General features: G+C 51.5%; 11 protein-coding genes across 11 annotated transcripts; 6 read left to right on the top strand and 5 right to left on the bottom strand.

Annotated features, from left to right (window-relative positions):
• Nucleotides 1-64: 64 nt before the first annotated feature.
• Nucleotides 65-2,388, top strand: N7510_003117 (Tetratricopeptide TPR2; the record flags this gene model as incomplete). Its single annotated transcript, XM_056975044.1, has 4 exons — nucleotides 65-223; nucleotides 312-664; nucleotides 728-1,146; nucleotides 1,679-2,388. The coding sequence occupies 4 exons, from the start codon at nucleotides 65-67 to the stop codon at nucleotides 2,386-2,388; spliced, it is 1,641 nt and encodes a 546-aa protein (XP_056835000.1).
• A 484-nt stretch (nucleotides 2,389-2,872) lies between these two features.
• Nucleotides 2,873-5,057, bottom strand: N7510_003116 (peroxisomal copper amine oxidase; the record flags this gene model as incomplete). The annotated part of the gene is made up of 3 exons (XM_056975043.1): nucleotides 2,873-3,219; nucleotides 3,300-4,550; nucleotides 4,604-5,057. The coding sequence occupies 3 exons, from the start codon at nucleotides 5,055-5,057 to the stop codon at nucleotides 2,873-2,875; spliced, it is 2,052 nt and encodes a 683-aa protein (XP_056834999.1).
• A 798-nt stretch (nucleotides 5,058-5,855) lies between these two features.
• N7510_003115 (CCR4-NOT core DEDD family RNase subunit POP2) lies at nucleotides 5,856-7,390 on the bottom strand (the record flags this gene model as incomplete). The annotated part of the gene is made up of 2 exons (XM_056975042.1): nucleotides 5,856-6,848; nucleotides 6,917-7,390. The coding sequence occupies 2 exons, from the start codon at nucleotides 7,388-7,390 to the stop codon at nucleotides 5,856-5,858; spliced, it is 1,467 nt and encodes a 488-aa protein (XP_056834998.1).
• A 273-nt stretch (nucleotides 7,391-7,663) lies between these two features.
• Nucleotides 7,664-7,982, top strand: N7510_003114 (NADH dehydrogenase [ubiquinone] 1 beta subcomplex subunit 3; the record flags this gene model as incomplete). The annotated part of the gene is made up of 2 exons (XM_056975041.1): nucleotides 7,664-7,761; nucleotides 7,814-7,982. 2 exons carry the CDS (start codon nucleotides 7,664-7,666, stop codon nucleotides 7,980-7,982), a joined length of 267 nt encoding a protein of 88 aa, XP_056834997.1.
• A 369-nt stretch (nucleotides 7,983-8,351) lies between these two features.
• Nucleotides 8,352-9,902, bottom strand: N7510_003113 (WD40 repeat domain-containing protein; the record flags this gene model as incomplete). The annotated part of the gene is made up of 1 exon (XM_056975040.1): nucleotides 8,352-9,902. The coding sequence occupies one exon, from the start codon at nucleotides 9,900-9,902 to the stop codon at nucleotides 8,352-8,354; it is 1,551 nt and encodes a 516-aa protein (XP_056834996.1).
• A 163-nt stretch (nucleotides 9,903-10,065) lies between these two features.
• On the top strand, nucleotides 10,066-11,844 carry N7510_003112 (WD40 repeat domain-containing protein; the record flags this gene model as incomplete). The annotated part of the gene is made up of 1 exon (XM_056975039.1): nucleotides 10,066-11,844. The coding sequence occupies one exon, from the start codon at nucleotides 10,066-10,068 to the stop codon at nucleotides 11,842-11,844; it is 1,779 nt and encodes a 592-aa protein (XP_056834995.1).
• Nucleotides 11,845-12,482: 638 nt separating this feature from the next.
• N7510_003111 (DUF803 domain membrane protein) lies at nucleotides 12,483-14,924 on the top strand (the record flags this gene model as incomplete). The annotated part of the gene is made up of 2 exons (XM_056975038.1): nucleotides 12,483-13,395; nucleotides 13,447-14,924. The coding sequence occupies 2 exons, from the start codon at nucleotides 12,483-12,485 to the stop codon at nucleotides 14,922-14,924; spliced, it is 2,391 nt and encodes a 796-aa protein (XP_056834994.1).
• Nucleotides 14,925-15,842: 918 nt separating this feature from the next.
• Nucleotides 15,843-18,762, top strand: N7510_003110 (uncharacterized protein; the record flags this gene model as incomplete). The annotated part of the gene is made up of 11 exons (XM_056975037.1): nucleotides 15,843-16,020; nucleotides 16,081-16,173; nucleotides 16,233-16,340; nucleotides 16,405-16,481; nucleotides 16,550-16,657; nucleotides 16,717-16,895; nucleotides 16,945-17,013; nucleotides 17,063-17,278; nucleotides 17,328-17,625; nucleotides 17,690-17,928; nucleotides 17,985-18,762. The coding sequence occupies 11 exons, from the start codon at nucleotides 15,843-15,845 to the stop codon at nucleotides 18,760-18,762; spliced, it is 2,343 nt and encodes a 780-aa protein (XP_056834993.1).
• A 965-nt stretch (nucleotides 18,763-19,727) lies between these two features.
• On the top strand, nucleotides 19,728-21,080 carry N7510_003109 (glycoside hydrolase family 27 protein; the record flags this gene model as incomplete). The annotated part of the gene is made up of 4 exons (XM_056975036.1): nucleotides 19,728-19,782; nucleotides 19,828-20,226; nucleotides 20,298-20,387; nucleotides 20,440-21,080. 4 exons carry the CDS (start codon nucleotides 19,728-19,730, stop codon nucleotides 21,078-21,080), a joined length of 1,185 nt encoding a protein of 394 aa, XP_056834992.1.
• Nucleotides 21,081-22,133: 1,053 nt separating this feature from the next.
• On the bottom strand, nucleotides 22,134-22,557 carry N7510_003108 (uncharacterized protein; the record flags this gene model as incomplete). Its single annotated transcript, XM_056975035.1, has 2 exons — nucleotides 22,134-22,411; nucleotides 22,521-22,557. The coding sequence occupies 2 exons, from the start codon at nucleotides 22,555-22,557 to the stop codon at nucleotides 22,134-22,136; spliced, it is 315 nt and encodes a 104-aa protein (XP_056834991.1).
• A 756-nt stretch (nucleotides 22,558-23,313) lies between these two features.
• On the bottom strand, nucleotides 23,314-24,437 carry N7510_003107 (aldo/keto reductase; the record flags this gene model as incomplete). Its single annotated transcript, XM_056975034.1, has 3 exons — nucleotides 23,314-24,165; nucleotides 24,217-24,367; nucleotides 24,424-24,437. The coding sequence occupies 3 exons, from the start codon at nucleotides 24,435-24,437 to the stop codon at nucleotides 23,314-23,316; spliced, it is 1,017 nt and encodes a 338-aa protein (XP_056834990.1).
• Between the last annotated feature and the right edge of the window lie 95 nt (nucleotides 24,438-24,532).

Below are 24,532 nucleotides of genomic sequence, written 5' to 3'. Positions count from 1 at the left end.
TCTCCCTTCCACGCTGGGCTGAACCCTCCCCTCCTACTCCGACCAACCAAAAAAAACACTCAACATGCGCCTCCCGCAACCCTCCGGCGGTATGGGCCGCACGAAAAACCTCATTCACTTCGCCCAGGCCCTCATCATCTTCATAGCATGGGCGATGACCATTGCTATCTGGACGAAGGGCGGCTCGGGTATCGACGGCCGGACAGGCTGGTTCTGGGCTTTGGTGAGTTTCACTCTCTCTTCTTTCCGTGCCGAACAGACCGACGAACTCGAGAGGGAATGAACCTTGCTTCTTATTAATTCTTCGACAGTGCTGGTTCAGTATCCCCGGTCTGGTCTACCTCGTCGCCGTGCCCATGTGGCCGCGTGCCCGCCGCTTCGGCAATGTTTACGCCTTTGCGACCGTCGATATCCTCTATGCCGTCCTCTGGTTTGCTGCATGGGCTGCCGTGGCTGACTACGTGGCTGAGGGGAAGAGCAAGGGCGCTTCTTCGTCTTCGGATAGCAGCAATACCAGCAGCAACAGCAACAGCAAGGCGACTCGCGCGGACAAGAGCAGCTCCAGTGGCAGCAGCGGCAAGTCCGGCTGCGATAACTGGGCCTATGGCAGCGCCAGCAAGTGTGAGTTGAGCACAGCCACCACCATTATCGGCGTCGTGATCTTGTAAGTTGGACCCCCTACCCCCAAACAACCGCCCCATGCTAACCTTCTCTCTTTCTCCCTTAGCCTCCTCTTTGCCGTCACATCCTACCTCTCTTTCCGCAACGTGATGCACTTCCGCCGCACCGGCACTCTCCCGGACGCCGTCTCAGACCCGACCTTCGCCGCGCAGAGCAAAGCCGCCTTCTCATCGAACCCGGCCCACGACTTCGAGGAAGAGGACGACTTCCGCTCCGGCCGCGCCGGCGGAATGGGCAACCAAGCCGGCAGTGACCGCGACGAGGACTATGCCCTGCTACAGCAGAGCGAAATCGATGACATGGGCAACCCGAACGGCCGGAGTGCCCTGCACGGCGCCTACGATCCCACCGCCCCGGCTCCGTCCAGTGTCCTGCACGACTATAACAGCTCCGGGTATAACCCGTATGGAGGCCCGCCGCCTGGCCAGCACTATGCTCCACCGTCGGAGTATGGGTCATCTATGAGTGGGTATGGACGTTGAAGTTGATGGGTATGTGTGATGAATGACTGGTAGACGGGGATATCGAACCATCAATACCCCAAAATTTAATCTGTGTCTTGGTTGGACATGGCCATGGAGCGGTGTTGTTCAGGCGCATGTTTTTTGATCTTCTTGTTTCTATCTGGAGGGCTTCGGTCCTGGTTGTTTCCTTGTTGATTTCTGTTCAGATGAATAGTTGCTGGCAAATCTATTATAAACATGGCCTGTTTCTGTGCTTGGTGATATGAATCAGTTGAATCAGATGTTTTATCTATCCTGAAAAATATTAAGTACCAGTGAACCTCCCTGCCTCTCTCCATGTAAGCTGCTCAATGTAGGTCTCGGCGGTATGGGGATAGTTGGCAGATTCTCACCGCCCAAATCATTATGGCCAGCTTGCCCGATGGAGCACTTGAATAAACAACACACCGGACAGACAAGCATACTCCTGCGTATGTCAATCATGTTACCCCATCTCCCTTCAACTTTCATGCTAACCTACCCATGAATGACAGATATCCCTCGTCTACCACAAAGCACCGGAGCCAAAAGTCCCAGCCACGAGCTACCGCCCATCATGGCCAGCGAAGTCGACCTCTTCAACGAGTACCCCCTGCACCTAGACCCAACCTCCAAAGCAATCAGCCTCGCCTCTTCCTCCTCCTATACCAGCGCACAACAAACAGATCTGCACGCCGAACTCCAAGACCTAAACCAGCTGCACCGCGCCCTAATCGCACTCGACCCGCCCAACATCCCACCTCCCCCACTGCCCATCAACCCGAAGCGCAGTGCCCAAATTACCAAACTCCGCGATAGTGCCAACACAGCCTATCGCAAGAACAACTACGCCGAAGCAGTTCGGCTGTACACGTACGCCATCGAGATGGCGCTTGCCCGGCCCGGGTGGGAGCCTGTCACGCTGGCTCGCGACGAGATGGCGGGTTTGTATGCAAACCGCGCGCAGGCGCAGATGGCACAGCAGGCTTGGCCTGAGGGATTGGTCGATGCTAAGGCTAGTGTTGATTCCAAGCCTGTGGGCAATGTTAAGGCTTGGTGGCGTGTTGCGAAGTGTTTGGCGGAGATGAGTCGGTTTGAGGAGGCGAAGCAATTTTTAGTTAAGGGGTTGGAGATTGAAGGGAAGGCTGGTGAGGGTGGGAAGGAATTGGTCAGTTTGTTGGAGGATGTTGAGAAGGAGTTGCAGTCGAAGTCTGCTTTGGCTTAGATGTGTTTTCTTGTTTCTTTTACATATTCCATGTTAGGCGTTTGGGGTGAATGAATGGCACTATTACTGTAAGCCGGACTATTCTGTCTTGTAACTATGTAGCGTGTGTTTGTTCCAAGAGTGAAATGGAACAACCCAACATGTGTGTACAATGTAGACGCTTGATTCAAAAAGTAAGTAGATTCTGAATAGAGGTAATCCATACTTAGCTGTGGTTGAGACCGGGGAAATTCCAGAAATATTAATTGACTCCCACTATCAACAGACACTACTGCGTAAGCTATAGAACGAGAAAAACAACCAAAAAAATGCTTGATTCTTAAAACACGCTGGGCCAACTGGTAGGAAGCGACATCCAGACTAACGCATCGGAAAACACCAAGTGAAGAATCGCTTCATTATTTCCGTAACTATGGAGAGAACATAAATTCCCCCAAAATAGAAGCTCACAGTACATAACCCGCCATCCCACGGATTTAACAGACTAAACTTGAACACTCGACCCATCATTCTTCTTACAAGCACACGCATTCGCCCCAGCAGCCACCTGAGATGGAGAACGCGCATAACTAGGCGGAACATCAAGGACGGGATTGCGGTCGAAGAAATTCCGCGGCCGCAAAAGGAGTGTCATGGGCTCAGCGGGCATAATGGGGTAATCCTCCGGCGAGGGGAAATGGGTTAAACCGAAAGTATGCCACAAAACGATGTCGGTGTTGTCAATCGAGCAGTCTTTGCCGGCGGCTTCGATCCAGGCGGGTAGGCCTTGCGAGGGCTCGCCTGAGGTTTGGGGAACGTGTCGGCCGGCCGGGTGGATCTGGTCGTCCGAGTCTGTGGTTTAGTTTTGTGAGATTCACGTTTTTTATTCTCAATCAAGAGTACATAGGCAGAAGGGACGGAGAGAAACTTACACTTTGTGACATGGACGGCGTGTCGTGCGAAGCCTGCACGCTTCCAGACCAGTCCTCCCGCCTTCGGGAGCAATGGAGGTACATCGCGGCTGACCAACTTATAGGTGACGGGCTTCTTGCTGTGCGGGTTTAACTTGGACGTATTGGCGATCTCCCAAGTACGACCCGTCGAGCCATCGTAGTCCGACATGGCCTCCAGAGGAGTGGAGTACTTTGTCTTTTTGGCGTAGAAGGCATTTCCGTACTTATTCTCTGCACTTCCAACCTCTCCAGGCCCTTGGACGGCGTCTACTTGGAAGACGGTGTTATTCGGTCCGTCGATGTTGGGATCAACCCGCAGACAAAACAGATGCTGGTGGTTATGCGCGTTGACACCTGGGTACACTTCCGTGCCCCAGCCCTTTGTATCCTCGCCCGGATTCATGGCGTATGTGTTCAGGATACCAGTCAGCTTGATCTCGAGCTGGACCGTTCCATCCTGGTGGAAAATCCAGTAGACGCAGTACTCGTAGTTGGCCGCTGTGAAGATGTGGGAGATGATTAGCTTGCGGCCACGAGTTACTACCACCGAGTCGTCGCGGAAGTCTGTATGTTTGAACAAAATTCCCGCATCTTCCTCATGGATACAGATAGCGTTCTTGATGGTCGTGCTCGCACCGGCGCGGTTGACAAACGCCGCGTCCATGTAGTGGATAGCTCCCTTGCAGTCACAGCCCAGGGACAGGCTGTTCGTCATGTATCCGCCGCCATACTCGCCCAGGTCAAAGGCATGCTTGCGCTGATGCGGATGCTCTGGGTTGCCGTAAGGAACGACCATCTCCGCCAGCGAAAGCCGATAGAAGACGGGCCGGACATTGCCCTTATCGTTAAATGTGATGTTGTTCAGAACAATCCCCTCTCGGTAGTTGAACCCTACGTGGATGCTCCAATTCTGCCACTCGATGGTGCGGCCCTTGACCTGGAACGAGACACCCTCGGGCTGAGTGATGTGTATGGGCTTGTTGTCAGTGCGGAAGCCGCCTTCTTTCTCAATTGCAGCCGGATAATAATTGTTAGGCGGGGCCTTGTTGATGGGCCTGCGCACCGGAGGCACATCGATGTGGATGATCTGCTTTGTCTCTGCGTTGTAGATGGGACAGAAGTCCAGCGGGTAGGTGTACTGCGAGTCATCGATATGGGGCCGGTAGTACATTAGGGCTTGCTGCAAGCGGACACCGGCTCCAAACCGCTCGTCATATCCAATGGTCCATGCTGGATCTAGGGTAAGCACCTTGTCATCGCAAGAGCAGTTCGAGTCGACTTACGGTCACAGTATACTTTGTGCATATCCTCCTTGGGAATACCAATAATACCGCACTGCTCAATAACCTTCGGGTCCTTGCGCACAACATGCTCGACCTCTTGCAGATCCTCCATCGTGATAAGTGGCTGCACGTCCGGCGTGTGTAGCCACTGAACAATCTTCTTCTGGTCGAGGTCCACCATGCCGTCGTACACCTTGCCGCCTGGAGCGATGGCAACAACATCTGCTGCTCTAGCTGGCCGGGGAGTATTCTCCGGGTCTGCTAGCCAGGCCATCATCTCGGCCTTGCGAGGTTCGTATAATGTGACGGCATTGAAGTTGAGCTGCCCATGCTCCTTGCGAACGAGAGCGACCGCTGCATCGATCTCAGCTGTTGACAGAGGGTCGAAGGGGTGTGCGGGCGGCGTCGTCGCGCGGACCTGGTAGGTCAACTGCTGGAGCCGGTCGTGAACCATTCCGTTTCGTGGTGTGCTGGTCTCTTATGGGATATATATCGGTTTGGAGTGACGAGTTTCAAATGTTTGAGAGCGTGTAAATCACCCACCCCAATGCACAAAGGAAGTCGATAGATCACTTAGTTGTCTTTTGCAAGGCTCCTCGCTGGGGTATTTAAGCCCCCAGTCGCATCACTGTTGTTATCTCGAAGCGCAGCGATTAGATCAAGCACTGCGGAGGCCGGATCCGTTGACTCGATCGGGCATAGCGTGAAAGCCCAAAAGAGCAACTGGATGCTCCTTTGCGGCAACTCTTGTTGATGCGATTCCATTTGTCATGAGGAACTACGTACTGGGACTACGGTTCCCAATACATAGGGTGTTTTGCGAGTTTGACGGAAATGGAAGAAACGATGGTAAAAAGCGCATCGAACTGTACATTATTAACTGGAGAACAAAAGATGCTTCGCCAATCTACCTGCAACCCCAAAGAAGCAAACGAAGTAGTCAAGATGACCATGCTAGAAGAACGACACCTGGTAGAGAAACGAAGTGAAAACGCCCCAGACATGGATTTAGATACCAGCCAGATCAGAAGAAAAGAGAAAAAAACAAAACAGCACCGTACGCCCTTCCGGCGCAACACCTCCGTCCAGACGCAGACATATGCGCCGGCGAAGAGAATAAGAAAGGAAACCCATGCAACGCGACAAGAAGAAAAGCAATGCCGAAGATCGAAGAAAACCAGCACCAGATTTCCCCTGGGCTTATGTACATGCAATCATATCGTATCAATCCTCAATTCGGTTGTTTGTAGACTCAGATCTTGCCCATCTGGAAGGCCCCCATTGATCCACCGGGGGTCACAGCCCCGAAGCCTGCCCCATGGTGCTGGGGAGTGTGAGCTCCACCAGCATGGTGGCCTGTATTCGGTGTGCCGGGAGTGCCAGCGGCAGAGTAGATCGTGGCCCCATTGAGATTCGGGGTCTGGTGAGGCATGTGGTGGGTCATGGCGGGCATCTGCCCATTCAGCCCCCAGATCTGGCCGGAGTATTTGCTCTCGTCGATGGACCCATTGAAGACCAGCTGCCGCATCTTCCAGTAGATCTCGCCAGTGACCAGCGAGTCTGACCCGGCCTGGTGAGCAATCCCGACGCGTTTCACGCCGAGCTCGTCTGCAACATCTTGCAGTCCAGATTTTTGCCCCAGGTTGGTAAGGATCTGGGCAGCTGCAGGGGTCAAAGGGGAGTCGTTGACTGCTTGGTTGCGGCCAGCGTGTTTCATGAGGTACTTGATGTCATATAGCGATGGGAAGAAGATGTTAAGGAGCTTATGGAACTCCTCTTCGCTTTCGGGTAAGGGGGAGCAGAGCATTATCTTCATCAAGTAGCCAAAGTCGTATCCGGAGTGGAAGGAGACCCAGTTGACGTCGTCCACCAGCACCAAACCCGAGCTGATCAGGAGGGAACCAAACTCGAAGGGGTCGATGCCGTTCTTCTCATGCATGGAAAAGTCAATACCGGACTTAGCGAGCATGGCCGTTGACTCCTGCGCATACATATCACCTTCCAGTGAGAATCGGAAATTGAATTGCCAGGTGCACGGCGCAGGGACCATAGCATTGCTAAAAGGTTGTCCGTTCGAGTCTGCGCCGGTAGCTGGCGGCACCTCTCCTTCGGAGTTGAAGAGCGTAATTCCCAGTTGGATCATTTTGAGGAGGTCGACGTTGCATCGGAGAGTCTGGTAGTGGTAGTCTGCTTTGTTCGTAAATGAGCCAATCGGTCGCGCAACAATCCCTGGGAACTCGGTATCCTAAAATCGCAATCAGTACCACGGTCATATTCATACATCAATGTTTGGAAAAGATGTTGGCTGCTTACCATGCTGATATAGGGATACTTATCCACCAACTGCCTCAATACCGCCATCTCATGAGCCAAGTTGTGCTTCCACACATCCCGTATCCGCGTCTTGACCGCGCCCGCTTTCGTCTCTAACGCCAACCGGCCATCATGAGCCTGGTGCAGCTGCTGTTGTTGCATCTGTGCCCCACGCGCAAATCCCATCTGCGCCGCATGGCTCGCCAGCCCGGTTCCACCACCATCAGATGCGCCGGCACCGGCGAATCCGGCAACGGACATTCCGTTCGCAAGCCCCGCACCGGAGAGGGTGAAGGGATTGATGTTGGTATTTGGGTTTCCTGCAAAACCAGGGTGGCCACCGAGTGAAGGGGGAGGAAGCGCCGAGTTGGCGGAGGGAGCATGGGCGGGGTGGTGTTGGGACTGGACATGCTGTTGTAGAGCATAGGGGGCACCTAGAGCCGAGGGCCCATATCTGCCGACAGGAGGAGGCATTTGTGGTGAACGATAAAATAGGTGGGTGTTTGAGGTGAGGGCGAAGATGGAATTAATGGTCAGTTTTCGGTCCTCGAAAGGCGGGCAGCTCTGGCTCGCCGAGTTGGGTTTAGCGCCTCCGTTCTGCCCCAGCACAGATCTCGCTCTCTCTTCCTCTCTCTCCCGCAACCGCCCAGCTAATTACCACCTCAGTCACCCCAATTGCACCCGTCCGAGGGCGTTGATCTCGTTTGTTTTCATTTTATCTCTCCTGACACAGGCAATCTATCCACAATGCCTGCCCGAAACCCCACCGGCTTCGACATGGCCCAATTCAAGGCCGCGGCCTCCCCATCCTCCGCCTTCGCCAAGCGCGATCCCTGGGCTCGCAAGTACGATTGTTCCTCCTATAGGTGGCATGATCGGGTGCTGACAAGTTCACAGTGAAGCATGGCGGTATTACGGCCCCTTCAGCCGCTTCAACCGCTTCAAGGGCCTGTTCCCGGGGTTCGGCATCGCTACTGTCGCTTTTGCGGCATACTGCACATATGAACACTTCTTCCTGAAGGACGACCACCATCATGGTGACAACCACGGCGAGGGCCACCACTAGAGAAATTCCAAGGGAGGAAATTTGCAAGGAACTGCTAGCCGACAGACGAATGACGGAGTGAAATGCGGGCTACTCGGGATACCCTATAAGACGAGAAACGGGATGTCTTTTGTCTCATCAGCCGGACAAATGTCTGTCGGAGCAGGTCGGAGATCTGTTCTCATATTCAAATGAGAAGCTGTCGGCGCTTTGGGTTGGCTGATTCAGGTGTACATAGTCCATGTTCAATTACCACTTAACGTGTTTTCTTTTTTATTCACACTATCGGGCCGTTCCTAAGCTCCTCGATATATCTTCTTAACAAAGATAACATCCCCTCTATGAGTATAGCATGATATCATCAGACACATTAATGCAGAGAGAGAAGCGTTACTCCTCAAAAACCAAGGCGACGCCATCATCACCGGCAGTGACAATGCGCTTTCCATCAAGGCCCTGCACAAATCCCATAATGCCGCCAGCCTGTTCGCCATCCTCATTTTCCGTAGCAGGTAGATGCCCCTTCCACTCCTGCAACAATCCCTGCGCAGCGGCAGTAGTTCCACCGCGAGCATCCCAACGTCGGACAACGCCATCCAGTCCAACCGATGTGAGCAAATACGACCGCCCTGGTTGGGCTGCATTGGCAGAGGCAAGAGGACCTGAACGCGGAGCAGCGGTGGGAGCACGGCTCTGCAGGAATTCTACCTGGACGACGGCACTGCCTTCGTGCGCCTCCTTGATATGCCGGCGGACGGCAAACCGGTGAGCGGCATCGTATAGAGCAATGGAACCGTCCACTGACCCGGCAGCGAGAAGAGTCAATGGTGGCTGGGAGAAGGAAAGAGTCTCAATGCCATCGGTCTGGGCCTGGAGCGCAGCCAGGATCGTGCCCGACGCAGAGGCACTCGTAGTAGCCTGCGAAGTCGGGGCAGCTTTGCCCTTGGCCTTTTGTACCGGTGCCGCAGCAGCAGCCAGACGCGGTAGACCGACGACCTTGATGTGTCCATCGGCACCACCCACGGCCGCAATGCCGCCGCCTGGTGAAACGGCGACAGAGTACAATCCGCCATCCACGGCAAATCGCTGATCCTCTGCAGTCAATCCAATAATAGCGTTCGTACCCTGGGATCCAGAGATACCTGCAGCAGCAGCCGCGCCAAAAACATCATAGACATAAAAGCTGCCATCCTCGGAGACCGTCGCAAGCAAGTTTCCGTCGGGCGTCCATGCGCCAGCGGTACATGATGCAGTGTGCTGGAAGAAACTTTGAATGATGACAATGGGCTGCGTAGCATCCGTATGATCAATGCGGAATACCCACGCGCTGCCATCATTGGCACCAATAGCAACCACATTGCGTTTCTCCTCAGCGCCCTGAGTATAGGGACACACAGCCACCCAGTTGATCTCCTCCACCTCCTGTGACTCAGCGACCAAGTCCCACGCGAGTCCGGTCGTCTGCGGTGTGGTATCCCGCCATGCCCGCAACTTGCCGTCCAACCCCGCTGTCACGACATATTCTCCAGCTGGCTCGGTGAAAGCAACTGCATTGACCGTGTCGGCGTGACCATCCAGCTTAGCCAATGGATTCAGTGACTCTCGCTCTCGCGGTTGTGGGTTCGACTCGTAGCTCTGCGGAAGGACCGGGCGAGGGCTCGGGGTCGAGTCGAAGATGTAGGCTGTGTCATCGCCAGCACCAGTGATGACGATGTTGTGGTGGATCGGATGCTGAGCCACGCAGAAAACAGAGTCATTGTGCGAGTCGAAATGTGCAGCGGAGTCGTTTTGGAAAGTCTGCTCCTCGTAGGTCATGGGTTGGTCCTCGTCGTCGTCCGGGTCGGAGTCCATGGGCTGATCTTCGTCGCGCTGAAAGATCTCCTCGGCCTCGTCGGCGTCGACGAAGGCAGCCTCCTCATCGTGAGGGTTGGAAGAGGACATGTTTAAAGGGTGGTATGTATATTAATTGGATATGAATGAAGGAAGAATATCTTTTTTCTTTCGTCGATTAGAAATCCACATCCCACGTAGACAAACAGTGCAAACAAGCTTGTTCTTATCGGCCTGACTTTCTTCGTTCTTGATTTCATCTAGACAACCAACCATGGACGGCTTTGACGAGGAAGCATTCAAACAGTTTTTTCCTTCCGGCTTCGGCAAGCAGGAGAAGACGGTTGACGTCGACTCTCAGATCAACCGCTCGAAGCGCGCCGAGGTCTCCGCGCAGCCGAAACCGCGAGAGGACGAGGGTGATGGGAAAGAATTGACCGTCGATGATCCCGCTCTCGAGGCGGAAGAGCGCCTCGACGAGCGCAAAGAAAGCGATGATGATGACGATGATGATGACTCTGACGATTCCGACGACGAGGACGACTTCCCCGTGTCTCACGAGCTTGTTCTCAAAACCCATGAGCGCGCAGTGACTACAATGACTGTAGACCCTTCCGGGGCGCGATTAATCACTGGCTCAATCGACTGCACCTTGAAGCTTCACGATTTTGCTTCAATGACGCCTTCCACAATCCGCGCGTTCAAATCTGTCGACCCTTCGGCGAAGAAGACCGCTGCTGTGCAGGATACCCATGCTGTCCACTACGTTGCATTCAATCCGATCTCGCCGGCCTACGTTTTAGCGGTACCAGCGACAGCTCAGCCTCGAGTTCTCAGTCGTGATGGTGAAACTCTGGTGGAATTCGCGAAAGGGGACATGTACTTGCGGGATATGCACCATACGAAAGGTCACATCTCAGAAGTTACCACCGGTGCCTGGTGCCCCACGGATGAGAATCTGTGCGCTACTGCCGGGACAGATAGTACGGTGCGCATCTGGGATGCCAATGTGGGCCGCTCGCAAAAGGAAGTCATTGTGCATAAGTCCCGGGCTGCTGGGTCCGCTGGCCGCACCAAGATGACTGCTGTCGCATGGGGCTCACCAAAGCAGGGCGGGTCGAATGTTCTTATTGGTGCGGCTCTTGATGGCAGTTTGGCTCTGTGGAGTGGCAATGGGCCGTTTACGCGGCCGAGCGCTGAAGTGCGGGATGCGCACACGCGAGATACTTGGACCAGCGGTTTGGATATCAGCTTCGATGGACGACTTGTTGTCAGCAGGGGCGGAGATGACACGATCAAGCTCTGGGATACTCGGAAGTTCAAGATTCCGATCACCACAGTCACACATCCCTCAACATCCTCCCGCTACCCTTCGTCCAACATCCAGTTCTCCCCTACATCTGCGAATGTCATCACGGGCTCAGAAACCGGCCATCTACACATCCTGAACCCGGCCACGTTGAAGGCAGAGCTGATTACTCCCGTCACGCCTGGATCGCCGGTGATCTCGGTTTTATGGCACGAGAAGCTCAACCAAATCTTGACCGGCTCCGCCAATGCCGAAACCCACGTGCTCTACAACCCGACCATGTCTACAAAGGGCGCGGCTCTGGTGATGTCCAAAGCGCCCAAGCGCCGCCATGTGGATGATAGCGCGAGCTTCACCACTGATGTATCCCAGGGTCTCTCCGGCGACTCGGTGGTGGTCGGCACCAACGGCGTGCCTCATTACAGCTCGGCAACCTGGTCTGCACGACATCCCACTGTTGGTCTGACAGCCTCGGGCCGTTCTCGCGATCCCCGTCGGCCACATGTTCCGCAACAGACCCCGTTTGGCAAGTCTACGCCCGATGAAAAGCACATCCGCGAGAACATCCCTCTGAGCTCCATGCGCGACGAAGATCCGCGCGAGGCGCTGTTGAAGTACGCGGAAAAGGCGCAGAAAGACCCCATCTTCACCAAGGCATACCAGGAAACACAACCAAAGGCGATCTATGCCGAGCTCAGCGATGAGGAGGAACCCGAGCCGGAGAAGAAGAAAGCCCGGCGATGATTTAATAATAACAACTTGGAACTGTATACTAGCGTTTATCTGATAACAAAAGGACATAATACCCCAGCCATCCCTTGCGTCCAATCTAATCATCTGTGCAACTGCTTTCTTTCCCCTCCTTGCGATCTACATATTCCATGACGTTCGTCCGCGACCCAGTCGACGCGAGCGTGCCGGCTCGCCAATTAAGCCACACGAGGGTTCGCACGGACATTCGGGTTCTAGTGTTTCAGTGGCGCATTATTCGTCTCGTTAGCAAGCGTAGTCTAGTTCATCTGAGTCACTAGTTACGTTAACGTAGCGTGCTTAGGCAATAAATGATGACTGATGCGCTTCCCGCCCAGCTCCGCCCGCTTCACTTCGGCATCGCCTTCTTGGTCGTCGCTGATAAGCTCGCATCGAGCTGAAACAACATGCTACGGGTCGCATTGTGACCAAATGCTTACCGCCAATATCCGGACCTATTCCATCATCGACTGTAACTGTCGGACCTTCTCCAAACCGTGCGGGGCGAGGCTCCAGGGGGATTTGATTATCTGTCTGCGTCTTTGGCAACCGTGGATGCCACCCGGTAACTGCCAGCGAATGCTTTGACCCTGGGAGTCGGTCATTTGGCGCGCTCTGTTTGACTCGCCTAGATGGACTCTTCACAGGAGCCTCTCGTAACTGGCTTGCTCACGACCCTGATTTCCGCGACTGTCGCGCCACCCACCTCGACCCACCCAACTCTTCCGATAGACTCGCCTAATCATGACGGCCAACCTGGTGGGATACACCACTGGTCATCGCTGATCGGTATCGTGACTGCATTGATCGGGAACGTCCTGATCTCCTTGGCTCTCAATATCCAGCGCTACGCCCATATCCGCATCACGAGAGAGTGGGAACACAATAATACGCAGAAAGAGGCTGCCGGGAGACGGTCACATACGGACTTGGGGTTGGCGGGCCCCTATGGGACTGTTGGGATACAGAGAGGAAGATCGAGGGAGCATTTTGAGGAGTATCGTGACGAGGAGGAAGAGACTGCCGAAGACACAGATGGCACCTCGCGCTCCCAGAATCGTCGACGCGAGTCGTTCACGTCAGATGGAACTGCTCGCCCAGGAGACAAAAAGACCGCGCGCGCAGAGAGCAAAAAGAGCTACCTACGGTCCCCTTACTGGTGGGCGGGACTGGTGCTGATGTGTTTGGGCGAGACGGGCAACTTCCTGGCCTACGGCTTTGCGCCCGCATCGATCGTGTCGCCACTCGGGGTTGTGGCTCTGATCTCCAACTGTATCATCGCGCCGTGTTTGCTCAAGGAAAAGTTTCGTAAACGTGATTTCTGGGGCGTTCTTGTCGCTGTTGCTGGGGCAGTGGTGGTTGTCCTTAGTGCCAAATCGTCCGAGGAGAAAATCGGGCCTCATGAAATTTGGGTCATGATCACTCGCTGGGAGTTTCTGCTCTATCTCGCATTGTCGGTCATTTTGATCATCGGTCTTATGTGGGCGAGTGGCCCGTATGGTCCGCGGTCGATTCTGATTGATATTGGGCTTGTTGCCTTGTTTGGTAAGTGTTTATGTCTCACTCCTTTTTGCCGCAAGTACTGACTTGCAATAGGTGGATATACGGCGTTGTCTACTAAAGGCGTTGCCTCGTTATTGTCCTTTACTTTGTGGCATGTTATCACCTTTCCGATCACTTACCTACTCGTGTTCGTCCTCGTCTTTAGTGCTTTGATGCAGATCCGCTACATCAATCGTGCTCTGCAGCGCTTCGATTCCACTCAAGTGATCCCGACCCAATTCGTGCTCTTTACGCTCTCGGTAATCATCGGTAGTGCAGTGCTCTACCGTGATTTCGAGTCGATTCCAGCTACGCGTGCAGTGAAGTTTGTCGGGGGCTGTCTGTTGACCTTCTTGGGGGTATATTTCATTACAAGCGGCCGGGTTCGGGGCGATGATGCGTCATCCTATTCATCCGAAGATGAGGAAGAAGCTATAGGCCTGCTGCATGGTGAAAGGTACCAGGACAGAGTCGACTTGTCCCCTCCAGGTCAACAGCTGCGAGCCCAAAGAGCATTGCGGACAGCGCCCGAAACGCAGCGTGGTCGGTCACCTTCCGGTTCTTTGTTGAGCCAAGGCATTGAAGGAATCGATGATGGACAGTCCACTCCCAAAGGGGCCCTTTCCGTTGTCACGTCTTCCCCTGGTGGCTCTCTCACCACCCATTCACCTCTATCCGCTCCGTTCTCTGATCACCCGTCACCATTGCGACCTCCATCTCACATGTCCAATCCTTGGGCTGACCACCATGAACAGTCTGTGGGTACCGAACGGCCAACTACTCCCCCAGAGCAGTCCAACGAAGCTGCCCCGAGCTCAACGGTCCAGCTTCGTTTCCCGCCGGCCCCCGGCGTGGAAGAGACCCCGCCGCTGAATGAGGGTCGACGGGCCTCCACTCCAACCACTGCGGACCAGCCTCATCTTCCTGATCGGAGTCATACAAGTGCTGAGACCCCTACACGACACACACTGCGCAACTCCATCTCAAGTCGTTTCTCCCCCGGACCGTTTTTTCCCACTCTCTCTGCTGGTTTCAGTGCTGTGGTTGCGGAATCTCTCCGGCGAGGCGAAGGAATTTCATCAGTCAAGGATCGCACCAAACGGAAATTAGAACGTCGGAGAAAACTTGACGGTGCATTCAGAGATGCGGTCGCTCGCTATCACGATGGGGAAGATGGCCCTGCCGATGCCGGCGGCGATGGCCATGAGACCCCGGCTACGATTGCCACCGCGCGACTTCAGTCTGCCACGAGTCTGGCTGTTGCCCCTGCAGAGGTCGGGCGATCCTCTACGCCAGCCCTCGCAACCGAGATCCACGCCTTGCCAACGCAGAGCGCACAAGAGGAGGCCACTCGTGTTCGCAGCCTCAGTGACTCTGTGAGTGGTGGAGTTGCATGGTTGGGCGGTGTTCTACGCAAGACTCATGCCGACATAGGCACCGAAAGCGCTGCTGTATCGCAAGGGACATCGACTCCGCCAAATGGCGATAATGGACCCAGTGATACGGGTGCCCAGGCGGAGGCGCGGCAATAATTTGCACCGGAACATGTACTATGGCAACGATGGGAGAGTGGCTGGGTCACTCGAGCTATACATACTCACTTTTTCATACTCTTTTTACACCCCCTCTCGTTATCTGCTTTCGCGGGGCTTTTTTCTTTCTATTCAGAAGTATCTATTTTGGTTGATAATTGGCATCATTGCATTCGGCGGGTACATGTGATGTCACTGTCTCTTTTAATACATATGATTTCGATAGTTTAATCGACTTGTCCTACACCGTCAGGTACAATTGGCCTGGTAGTTCTAGACGTTTGGGGTGAATGAATTAACTTCGTTTACCTCTGCTCCAGACGTGGGAATTCCGGCGGGGGAACTATGAACGAAACCCTAATAGGTGGAAAAAGGAGCGAAAAGCACGCCTCCGCTTCCCCCATGTCTGCAGAAGCCCCCACTGGCATGTCCTTGAATTTAGCCGCCGGATTGCCCTCCAATCCGAGGTATCGGATCATTAGCTTCACACAAAGAACAGAGACTAATCCATGCCACAGACGGGGCGGAGATATTGCTCCGTCTCTTTATAGTCCTAGCACCAGAGCCAAAGCTAAGCTCAACACCCACGCGGCCTCTCATTAGACACAAATGCCGTGTACTACTGCGGCCGAATTTCCGAGGTATAACTTATTTGCGAGACTAATACAGATCGAAACTTACCCCTATTCCGTTTGGTGGCGATGGAGATCACGGCGTGCTTCCGACAAACTTCTCTTGCGTTGAATTTCCCCGCAGATGCAGGCTGAGGAATAAACGAGACGGGCTGACTAGAAACGTGCATATTTAATATACAGAACCGCGCTCGCTTTTCCTCCCGTTCCTTCTTCTGTACTCATGGCTAGTTAGCTAGTCGGATAGACTTAGCATTAAGAACACAAGGAACACTTTCTGTCTGCGATGGTCAATCTGTTTGCCAGCGGGCTATTGCTTGGGCAGCTCTTTGCTGCGCTGGTCACTGGTCATGGCGGGACTAGTACCCCCCTCTACAAGAATGCAAAGGCACCGGTGGATGAGAGAGTGAATGATCTGCTGGGCCGAATGACTATCGAAGATAAGATGGCCCAATTGATGCAAGGTACGCTATCTTTTCTTTCATCGGTCACTGTCTCGAATACTGAGCATTTCTTTCTTGCAGGAGATATCACCAATTGGATGAATCAGGATACCGGGGCGTTTAACTATTCCGGTCTCGAAGCGAATATGGCTGAGAAAGCGGGCATGTTCTATGGTATGAACCAGCCGCAGGCTAGACATGTGAGAGGTGTTTATCTCTGACTCGATTCACAGTCGGATACCCTGTGTCCTGGGAATTGCTTGCCGAGAATATCAAGAGAGGTCAGGATTACCTCCTGCAGAACACTACACTGGGTATCCCTGCGCTGGTCCAGACGGAGGGTAAGTTTCTCCGGAAAGGAATAAGGTGGGTTTAATAAATAAACTGATCGATTCGTCGGGGTAGGTATCCACGGCTTCCTGATTGGCAATGCGACAATCTTCAACTCGCCTATTGCATATGGCTCCTCATGGAACAGAGAGGTAAGTATTTGATCTGCTAATAGCATGTAATTGCAGCGTAGGTACCATCTAACATGCTGTACCTGTAGCTCGTCCAAAAGATGGGAGAGACCATCGGCCAACAAGCCCGCGCGCTGGGTGCCAACCAGCTTTTTGCTCCCATCGTTGACTTGGCCCGCGAGCCCCGTTATGGTCGGGTATGATAACTATAATACGTGTTGATTAGATGCAGAGCACAGCTAAGAAAGGGTCGCAGGTCGAAGAAACCTTCTCAGAGGATGCCTACCTCGCCGGAGAAATAGGGTATAGCTATGTGAAAGGCATTCAGAGCAAGAAGGTCTCTGCAATGGTCAAGCATTTCGCTGCATACAGTAATCCAGAGCAAGGCATCAATACTGGACCGGTACATGGCGGCGAGAGAGAACTGCGGACGACGTACGTTGGTCAGCCTTTGCCGGATTTTTGATACTAATGTTTACTCCAGATGGTTGCCGTCATTTAAGAGGGCTATTATCGATGGCGGTGCTTGGGGTGTCATGGCTGCCTATTCATCGTACGTTTTTAGAGAAGGACCGACCATATCTCATTCTGACTTTTTCTAGCTATGATGGAATACCAGCAGTCGCCAACTACCTCACCATCACGGAAATCCTGAGAAACGAATGGGGTTACGACTACTTCGTCATGACTGACGCCGGTGGGAGTGACAGGCTGTGCATTAACTTCAAGCTCTGCCAAAGCAACCCGATTGACATGGAAGCCGTCACTACGCAGCTTTTGGATGCCGGAACTGATGTTGAGATGGGCGGTGGTTCATTGTAAGTACGGCACAAAACGGCAGTGCAGTATGACCTAACAGCCACATAGCAACTTTCAGAAAATTCCAGAGATGGTCGAGTCCGGAAAACTCAGCGTTGACCTCGTGAACACCGCAGTGTCCAGACTTCTTCGGACCAAGTTCGAGATGGGTCTGTTTGAGGATCCGTACACTATCGCACCACAAAGCGAGTGGGCCAACATTCTGAACGGCCCCGAAGCTAAGCAGCTTGCAAGGGACTTGGATAAGGAGTCTATTGTCCTGCTGGAGAATCATAACGAGACGCTTCCGCTGGAAAAGTCAGGTAGCATTGCCGTCATTGGACCGATGGCGCATGGCTATATGAATGTAAGTTCATTACTTCGCTTCCCATATCTCCTGTTGGAATACTGTCTCACATGTTTTTCGCTAGTACGGTGACTATGTTGTCTACGAGAGTCAATGGCACGGCGTCACTCCTTTGGATGGTATCAGAAACGCCGTCGGCGACAACGCCCAGATCCACTACGCGCAAGGGTGTGAGCGGTGGAGCAATGACCAGTCCGGCTTCCCTGAGGCTGTCGAAGCCGCGAAGAAGTCCGAAGTGGCCGTCGTTGTGGTTGGAACGTGGTCGCGAGACCAAGTCCAACTGTGGGAGGGACTCAATGCAACGTAAGCTGAGCTGAACTTTATGAAAATACTTTAGACTGATAGACAACCCAAACCAGGACTGGCGAGCACGTCGACGAAGACGACCTGTCCTTAGTCGGTGCCCAGGCCCCCCTGATTAAAGCCATTGTCGACACCGGCGTCCCGACTGTCGTTGTTCTCTCCAGCGGCAAGCCCATCACGGAAGTATGGCTATCCAACACGACCCAGGCCCTGGTGCAACAGTTCTACCCATCTGAGGAAGGCGGCAATGCGCTCGCTGATGTTCTGTTTGGTGACTACAATCCTTCCGGCAAGCTATCTATGGGCTTCCCGCGATATGTCGGTGACATTCCGGTTTTTTATGACTACCTGAACTCGGCTCGTGAGATAACAGACTCGGGCGTCGAATACCCCAACGGGACGCTCGTCTTCGGTCATCAGTATGTATTCGGAAGCCCGATTCCCTGGTATGAGTTTGGTTACGGCAAGAGTTACGTGAACTTTGAGTACAGCAATATTAGCGTGGATCGCAGTACGGTCTCTGCGTCGGATACCATTATTGTCAGTGTTGAAGTTACTAACACTGATCCGCATCGCGATGGTACCGAGGTCGTGCAAGTGTACATCTCTGATGACATTGCTACCGTGGTTGTTCCAAACCGCCAGCTCAAGGGCTTTGAGAAGGTGGTCATTCCAGCTGGGAAGACCGTGGATGTGAAGATTCCTATTCCGATTGAGGACCTGGGGCTTTGGAATACTCGCATGAAATATGTTGTCGAGCCTGGTTCTTTTACCGTTTTGGTTGGAAGCAGTTCTGCGGATATTCGAGGCAATACCACGTTTACTGTACGGTGATTGGATTTGGAGTGGTGTGGTCACAGCAACTGGCTAGTCCTGTTGATTTTGAAAACTTGAAATACAGAATGTAGAAAAAGATGGAGTGCGCATTCCACTATCGATTGCTATCCAACAAGGCGAGAGTTGCTAAATCACGGACTCGTACACTTCATAAATGATTGTCCCACGATACTTACAGCTTCGGCTTTTCGACCCTAGGCCTATTTCCAGTGTCCACTTCAGACCACGACGGAAAAATTGGCGGCGCATCCTGCTCCAGCGTAGCCTTGGAAATCAGGCTTTCTCTTTTCAAAGAAAGCGCCCACTTCTTCTTTATGGTCCCTACTCAACATCGGCGCTATAATTCCAATATAAAGAAGCGAAAGACAACATACTTCCCGCTGAACATATGTTTAAGCACTACCGAATCAACCAGGTGTGACTTTTTCGCCGAAGCAGGACCCCTCCACATCAACGAATGATTAGATACAACGCCAGTGGGCTCACTTTCTCCGTAACCTCAGTTGCCAGTTCCAGTGCCCGCGGCAGCCTGTGTTCTGCATGGGTAGAGTCTCGACGAAAAGAGGCTCAAATGCTTGGGATTTTGCAGGGAAAAGACCACCCGTGGTTAGCAAATCCATTGCGCGCGAGAAATTCCCAAAAGAGGGGTATAGACAGTACAGAGTTCATTCAATGAATATGAATCACTGGTGAATAACCTTGACCCGTAGAATCGGGTTAAGGGGCCAGCGGAGTTCAGCCGACACCTCGTCCGCCACACCGGAGTATACACCGGCCTGATTCTTGACAAGGAATAAAAGGGACAAATCACTGCCGCCAACAATCCCGATCATTATTTATTTTCTCTCATTTAAATTTTACTCCATTGATCTCATACAGTGTTATCCAAAAAAATATGCAATACAATTATAAGCCCTCATGGATGGTATTGCTGGTTCAACTCCTTGCCATTTGTCCTGCAAATGTTCTCGCGGAAAGATCTTCATCCAGTCAAGCCCCTCAGATGGGATGGAATTCGTAAGCGGCGGAAAATGTAATATGTGTATCCAATACTAATTCTAGGGAGATGGAATGCTTACGGTTCCAACATCGATGAATCTGTCATCAAGGAAACAGTTCAACTCTTCGAAACTCTCGGCCTGAAAGATGCTGGGTATGAATATATCAGCATCGATGAAGGGTGGTCCGCTTTAGAGAGAACCTACGGCGGATTTTTGCAGGCAAACGCAACTCGTTTTCCCCAAGGAATGGTGAATCTTGCGGATTATGTTCACTCAAATGGACTAAAGATAGGCCTTTATGGTGACAGCGGGGTGATGACGTGCGGGTTCCATCCCGGAAGCTGGGGATACGAGGAGAGAGACGCTCTCACGTTTGCCGAATGGGGAATTGACTATTTGAAATACGACAACTGTGGAGGATTTGCTGCCATGGTAGAAGCACCGGCGGTCCGTTTTAGTGGTATGAATTTCATGCTCTCACGCTACTTTTATTATGAAATGAATCTAATCGACATAATGCTACATTTACAGCTATGAACAACGCATTAAAGCTCTCTGGGAGAGATATAATGTACGCTATGTGCGAATGGGGATATCAATTCCCATGGCATTGGGGTGAAAGTGAGATCCCATCTTGTTTGTAATATGAAGAGAAAGTTGACAAGCCATCTAGACATCGGGCACTCATACCGCATATCTGGGGATATCACGAACACGTTCATCAATGAAACAGGCTGCGCCTGCAAAACAGCATATTGCCTAAACACCGGCTACGCGGGATGCTCTGTTGTGACAATAATCAATAAAATGAAAGAGATCAGCCACTACCAGACTCTCGGGCACTGGGCAGACATGGATGGCCTCGAGATCGGCAACACAAACATGACAATCTATCAACAGCAAACGCATTTTGCCTTCTGGGCAGCGTTGAAGTCTCCCCTGATTATTAGCACTGACCTTGCTACCCTCTCTAAGGAAAGCACAGCGGTCCTGACGAACAAAGACATTATTGCCGTGAACCAAGATCCTCTGGGCAAAGCCGTGAACTATATCGAAACTGCAAGCACAGAAGGTTCGATCCAGGTATGGGCAGGGGAAATTCAGGATGGATATGTGGTTCTGCTCTTCAATGAGAAATATCTTGAGCAGACATACACTGTCACATTCCATAGCTTAGGGTTGGACATCACTGGGCTTACGGGTGTCAAGGAGCTTTGGTCCGGAGAAAGTTATGGCAAAATCCAGACCATAAAGACAAACCTGGCACCATATCAGACGCTTGTATTTAAGTTGAAAATAAATAGTGGTCGATAATATAGGCAATTTGACAATCGAAGACCTTATCAGACTTTACCACTGGCGTACCAGAGGCCCAACTGAGAAGTCCTTTTATTTCCGCATTAAATAGTAATCAAGAAAATCAAATTTAAGAAATCAATGATACTAAAGTCTTTGATTGTGTTCAAATAACTGTTCGCATTGGTTCATATTCTCGACTTTGATCAAATGCTAGATGCTTTAAGATTCATAATGCTCAAGTGGGTAAATTTAGGTCTTTAATGATAGTGTTGGCTTAGAATTGTTTCCCAATTTTTTGTGGGTTAACATTTTGTACTAGGGCATATTTATTATCCGACATACATTTATCAGTATATTGCAGCGCGTCCCAAGGATGATAATTTCTTCCCATTCCTCGTATGATACTGGTACATTCGAAACTGGCTTCCACTTTTACAAAGAGAAGCCATCTTGAATCTTGGCGCCAAGAATATTGCACATCTAGTTAGACTATTAAACTAGATTATGAATTACATTATCAGCCACCATCGCTATAGGAAGCTAATTTCAAACGTAAGTGTATCCCTATTAACAGTAAGGAAGATACTCATTCGAACAGCTCCCCGGAATAAAAGCTTGCGAAATACCCGGAAGGTCACTGTTGAATATTTGCGCCGAGGGATCCAGGATCTTGTCAATAATGTGAACCACGCCCTATTGAGTAATGAGGAAAAATGGATATTTGACAAAGAAACATGGTTATGCATACTTTAGTAACTTGGAGATCGCCCTCGACTACTTTTGCCACTTGGTTGAGTGTGAGATCTCCATCGATAATCTGGGCTCCAACATAGAGATAAGTGGCAGTCTGTTGACTAAGTCAGTGAACCAAGTCCTGGACAGCGAAACCTCTTTGCATGCTGGGGCTACCCTTACCTGAAACCTTTGGTACGAACTGTTGAAAGTAGATAGATCCAGGACTGTATTTGGCACGTAGTGATGAATAATCGTATTACCCACCCACCACTTGCCCTTCCTGAAGCCTGTATCAGCTTATGGCTCAGTAAAAATTTCAGGCTCAGCGATCGCTCACGGAGTCTCTGCATTGTTATGGAAATATGTTCCAGTATATTGCTCAAATGCGTCGTTGTTAGGTGCGAAGAAGGTATAATCCCATGTCGCGTCAGTACTGAAAGCCTCTGTAAATCCACCACAGCCCTCCACCGCGGATGCTAAGGAGCTCAAATCCGATCGAGATTTGATAAAGTCAAGCAGCGTAGTCACGTTTGCTGAAGCGGGTGCTTGATATGCACCATTGATGTTCCGGTAGGCTATGGGATCCGCTGTCGTTGTAGCTGATGTCCTCGCTGCGCATACGTTAAACAGGAACACGAATAACCAATATCGAATTAGAATTCGATAAGAACATCTGAAGGTCTGCATTTTCTTGAGTAATTCTGTTCTGACAGAAATGACTAAGACGTTCGTGAACAGAATAGAAGATCAAGTTCATTTTGGCAGCGGAGCAAGTATAAAAGTATGCTGAGGCGTTTAACGACTCTCGCGGAGGACGGGGTAAATGCCGGGCTTGCCACCGGCGAGAGCACGAGCAACGGGCGAAGAAGTAGTGGAACTTGGCGCCCGCACGGTATTTGGGAAGATCTTGTTTCGGAAACAATATTTGAAGGAGATTGTGTATGCTTTTTCCTAAGCATTTCTTATTTCGTTGGGTTGAGATTGTCCCTCACTCTCGGTCTCACCTTCTGAGCGTTCCTGAGTATCGCAAGCTCTGGGCTTGATGAAAACCGCAAGAAGACATTCAACATGTGTGGGCAAGATTGGCACTGGTAGCTGTCTGGTTTTATTTCTTATTTCGCTCTGCTTCTCACGGTGTCTTACAAATGCTGTTGTCGACAATCACTTCAAGTTCAAGCCGGAGCATAAATGACCCCTTTGGTCTCGGTTTGTACCACCCTTTTGATGGGGAGTATGTTCAAGATTGTTGATTCATCGAGAATGTGAAGGAAAATGCTAGTCCGCCATATAACCAGCTTCACCTCATGATATACGTGCCGGGCGATAATTTGATTTCCAATCCATGCATAACGATATTCAACTACTTAAAAGTTTCTACCAGTTGCTCATTACTTGGGCCATCAAGCTCACACACTCTCTTTTGTATGTTTTTCGAGAGTAAACCTCTGATGAGATATGGGGAGGTACTGTGTCGTGTCAACTGCGGCAACAAGGCTAATTCCTCAACGTGCTATCAGTATGTTACATCCTTCGGTCGATATGGCTCCTCTATATATTTCGCTTCGCTTGGCGATAGTTTAAAGGATATCGAACAGAGAGCCTCATCTATGCGCGCGACACTTCCCAGGCCGGTGATTGGATACATTCCTTGTTGTAAACACCATGCCAAGGCAACCGTGGCCATCTTGCAGCCTCTCGTTTCTGCAATCTCAGTAACGCGTTGGATCACCTCCATATCCGCTTCATTCTCATTCTGACGGACAAGGCTCTGTAACAGTTTGTCTGTCTGCTCGCGAAAAGTGCTTTTTTCCATCCAGGAACGAGCCAGCACACCTCGCGCCAAGGGACTCCATGGCAACAGTCCGATTCCACTGTCACGGCAGAAGGGGATCATTTCTCGTTCCTCCTCACGATACAGGAGATTGTAGTAATTTTGCATAGATATGAACTTGTGCCAACCGTTTTTCTCAGCAATATATTGAAGTTTTTGGAACTCCCATGTCGCCATGGAGCTAGCGCCAAGGTACCGCACTTGTCCGCTTTCCACGACTTCATTCAAAGCCTTCATAACCTCAGTAGGATTGACATCTTTGTCGAACCGATGGATTTGCAGGACATCAATATAGGTTCCTAGTCTTCGTACACTTTCGGAAACTGCAGATAGGATATGCTTGCGCGACAATCCCACACGATTGACCAAGCCTGGCTGCTTTTTGTCCATCAAACTAGCGATTGGACTTTGGCCGTCGGGGTCAAGCGCGTAGAAGATTTTTGTGAAAATCACAACTTTCTCCCGTGGGATGTCATAAACCTTAAGTGCCTTGCCAATGATTTCCTCCGATCGACCATTGGAGTAAACGTCGGCCTGCAGACATTATTTTAGCGCTAATGCGTATAAAAACATGCAAAAACGTACCGTGTCCCAAGTATTGATTCCAACATCAAAGGCATGTTTAAGCAATGGCAACGCATCTTCCTCGTTCAAGACCCAGTCTTGCCAGCGAGAAGATCCAAAACTCGCGGTACCGAGGATAATCTTAGATACGTAAAGCCCAGAGTCTCCTACCCTTCAGAACCTATGAGTGTTACGAACCTCAGCAACTGACTCAAGGAACTAACTCACTTCGCATATTCCATTTTCTGCAGCCGCCACGGCAACGATATTTGTAGATTAACTGAAATGATGGAAAGGGAGCCAGTGGTCAATAATAAAGCATTATAAATCTTTTCTG

The sequence above is a fragment of the Penicillium lagena genome (assembly GCF_028827675.1).
Source record: "Penicillium lagena strain IBT 129212 chromosome Unknown utg000002l_segment0_segment0, whole genome shotgun sequence".
Taxonomy (NCBI): Eukaryota; Fungi; Ascomycota; class Eurotiomycetes; order Eurotiales; family Aspergillaceae; genus Penicillium; species Penicillium lagena.
This window is presented reverse-complemented; position numbering and strand designations above follow the sequence as displayed.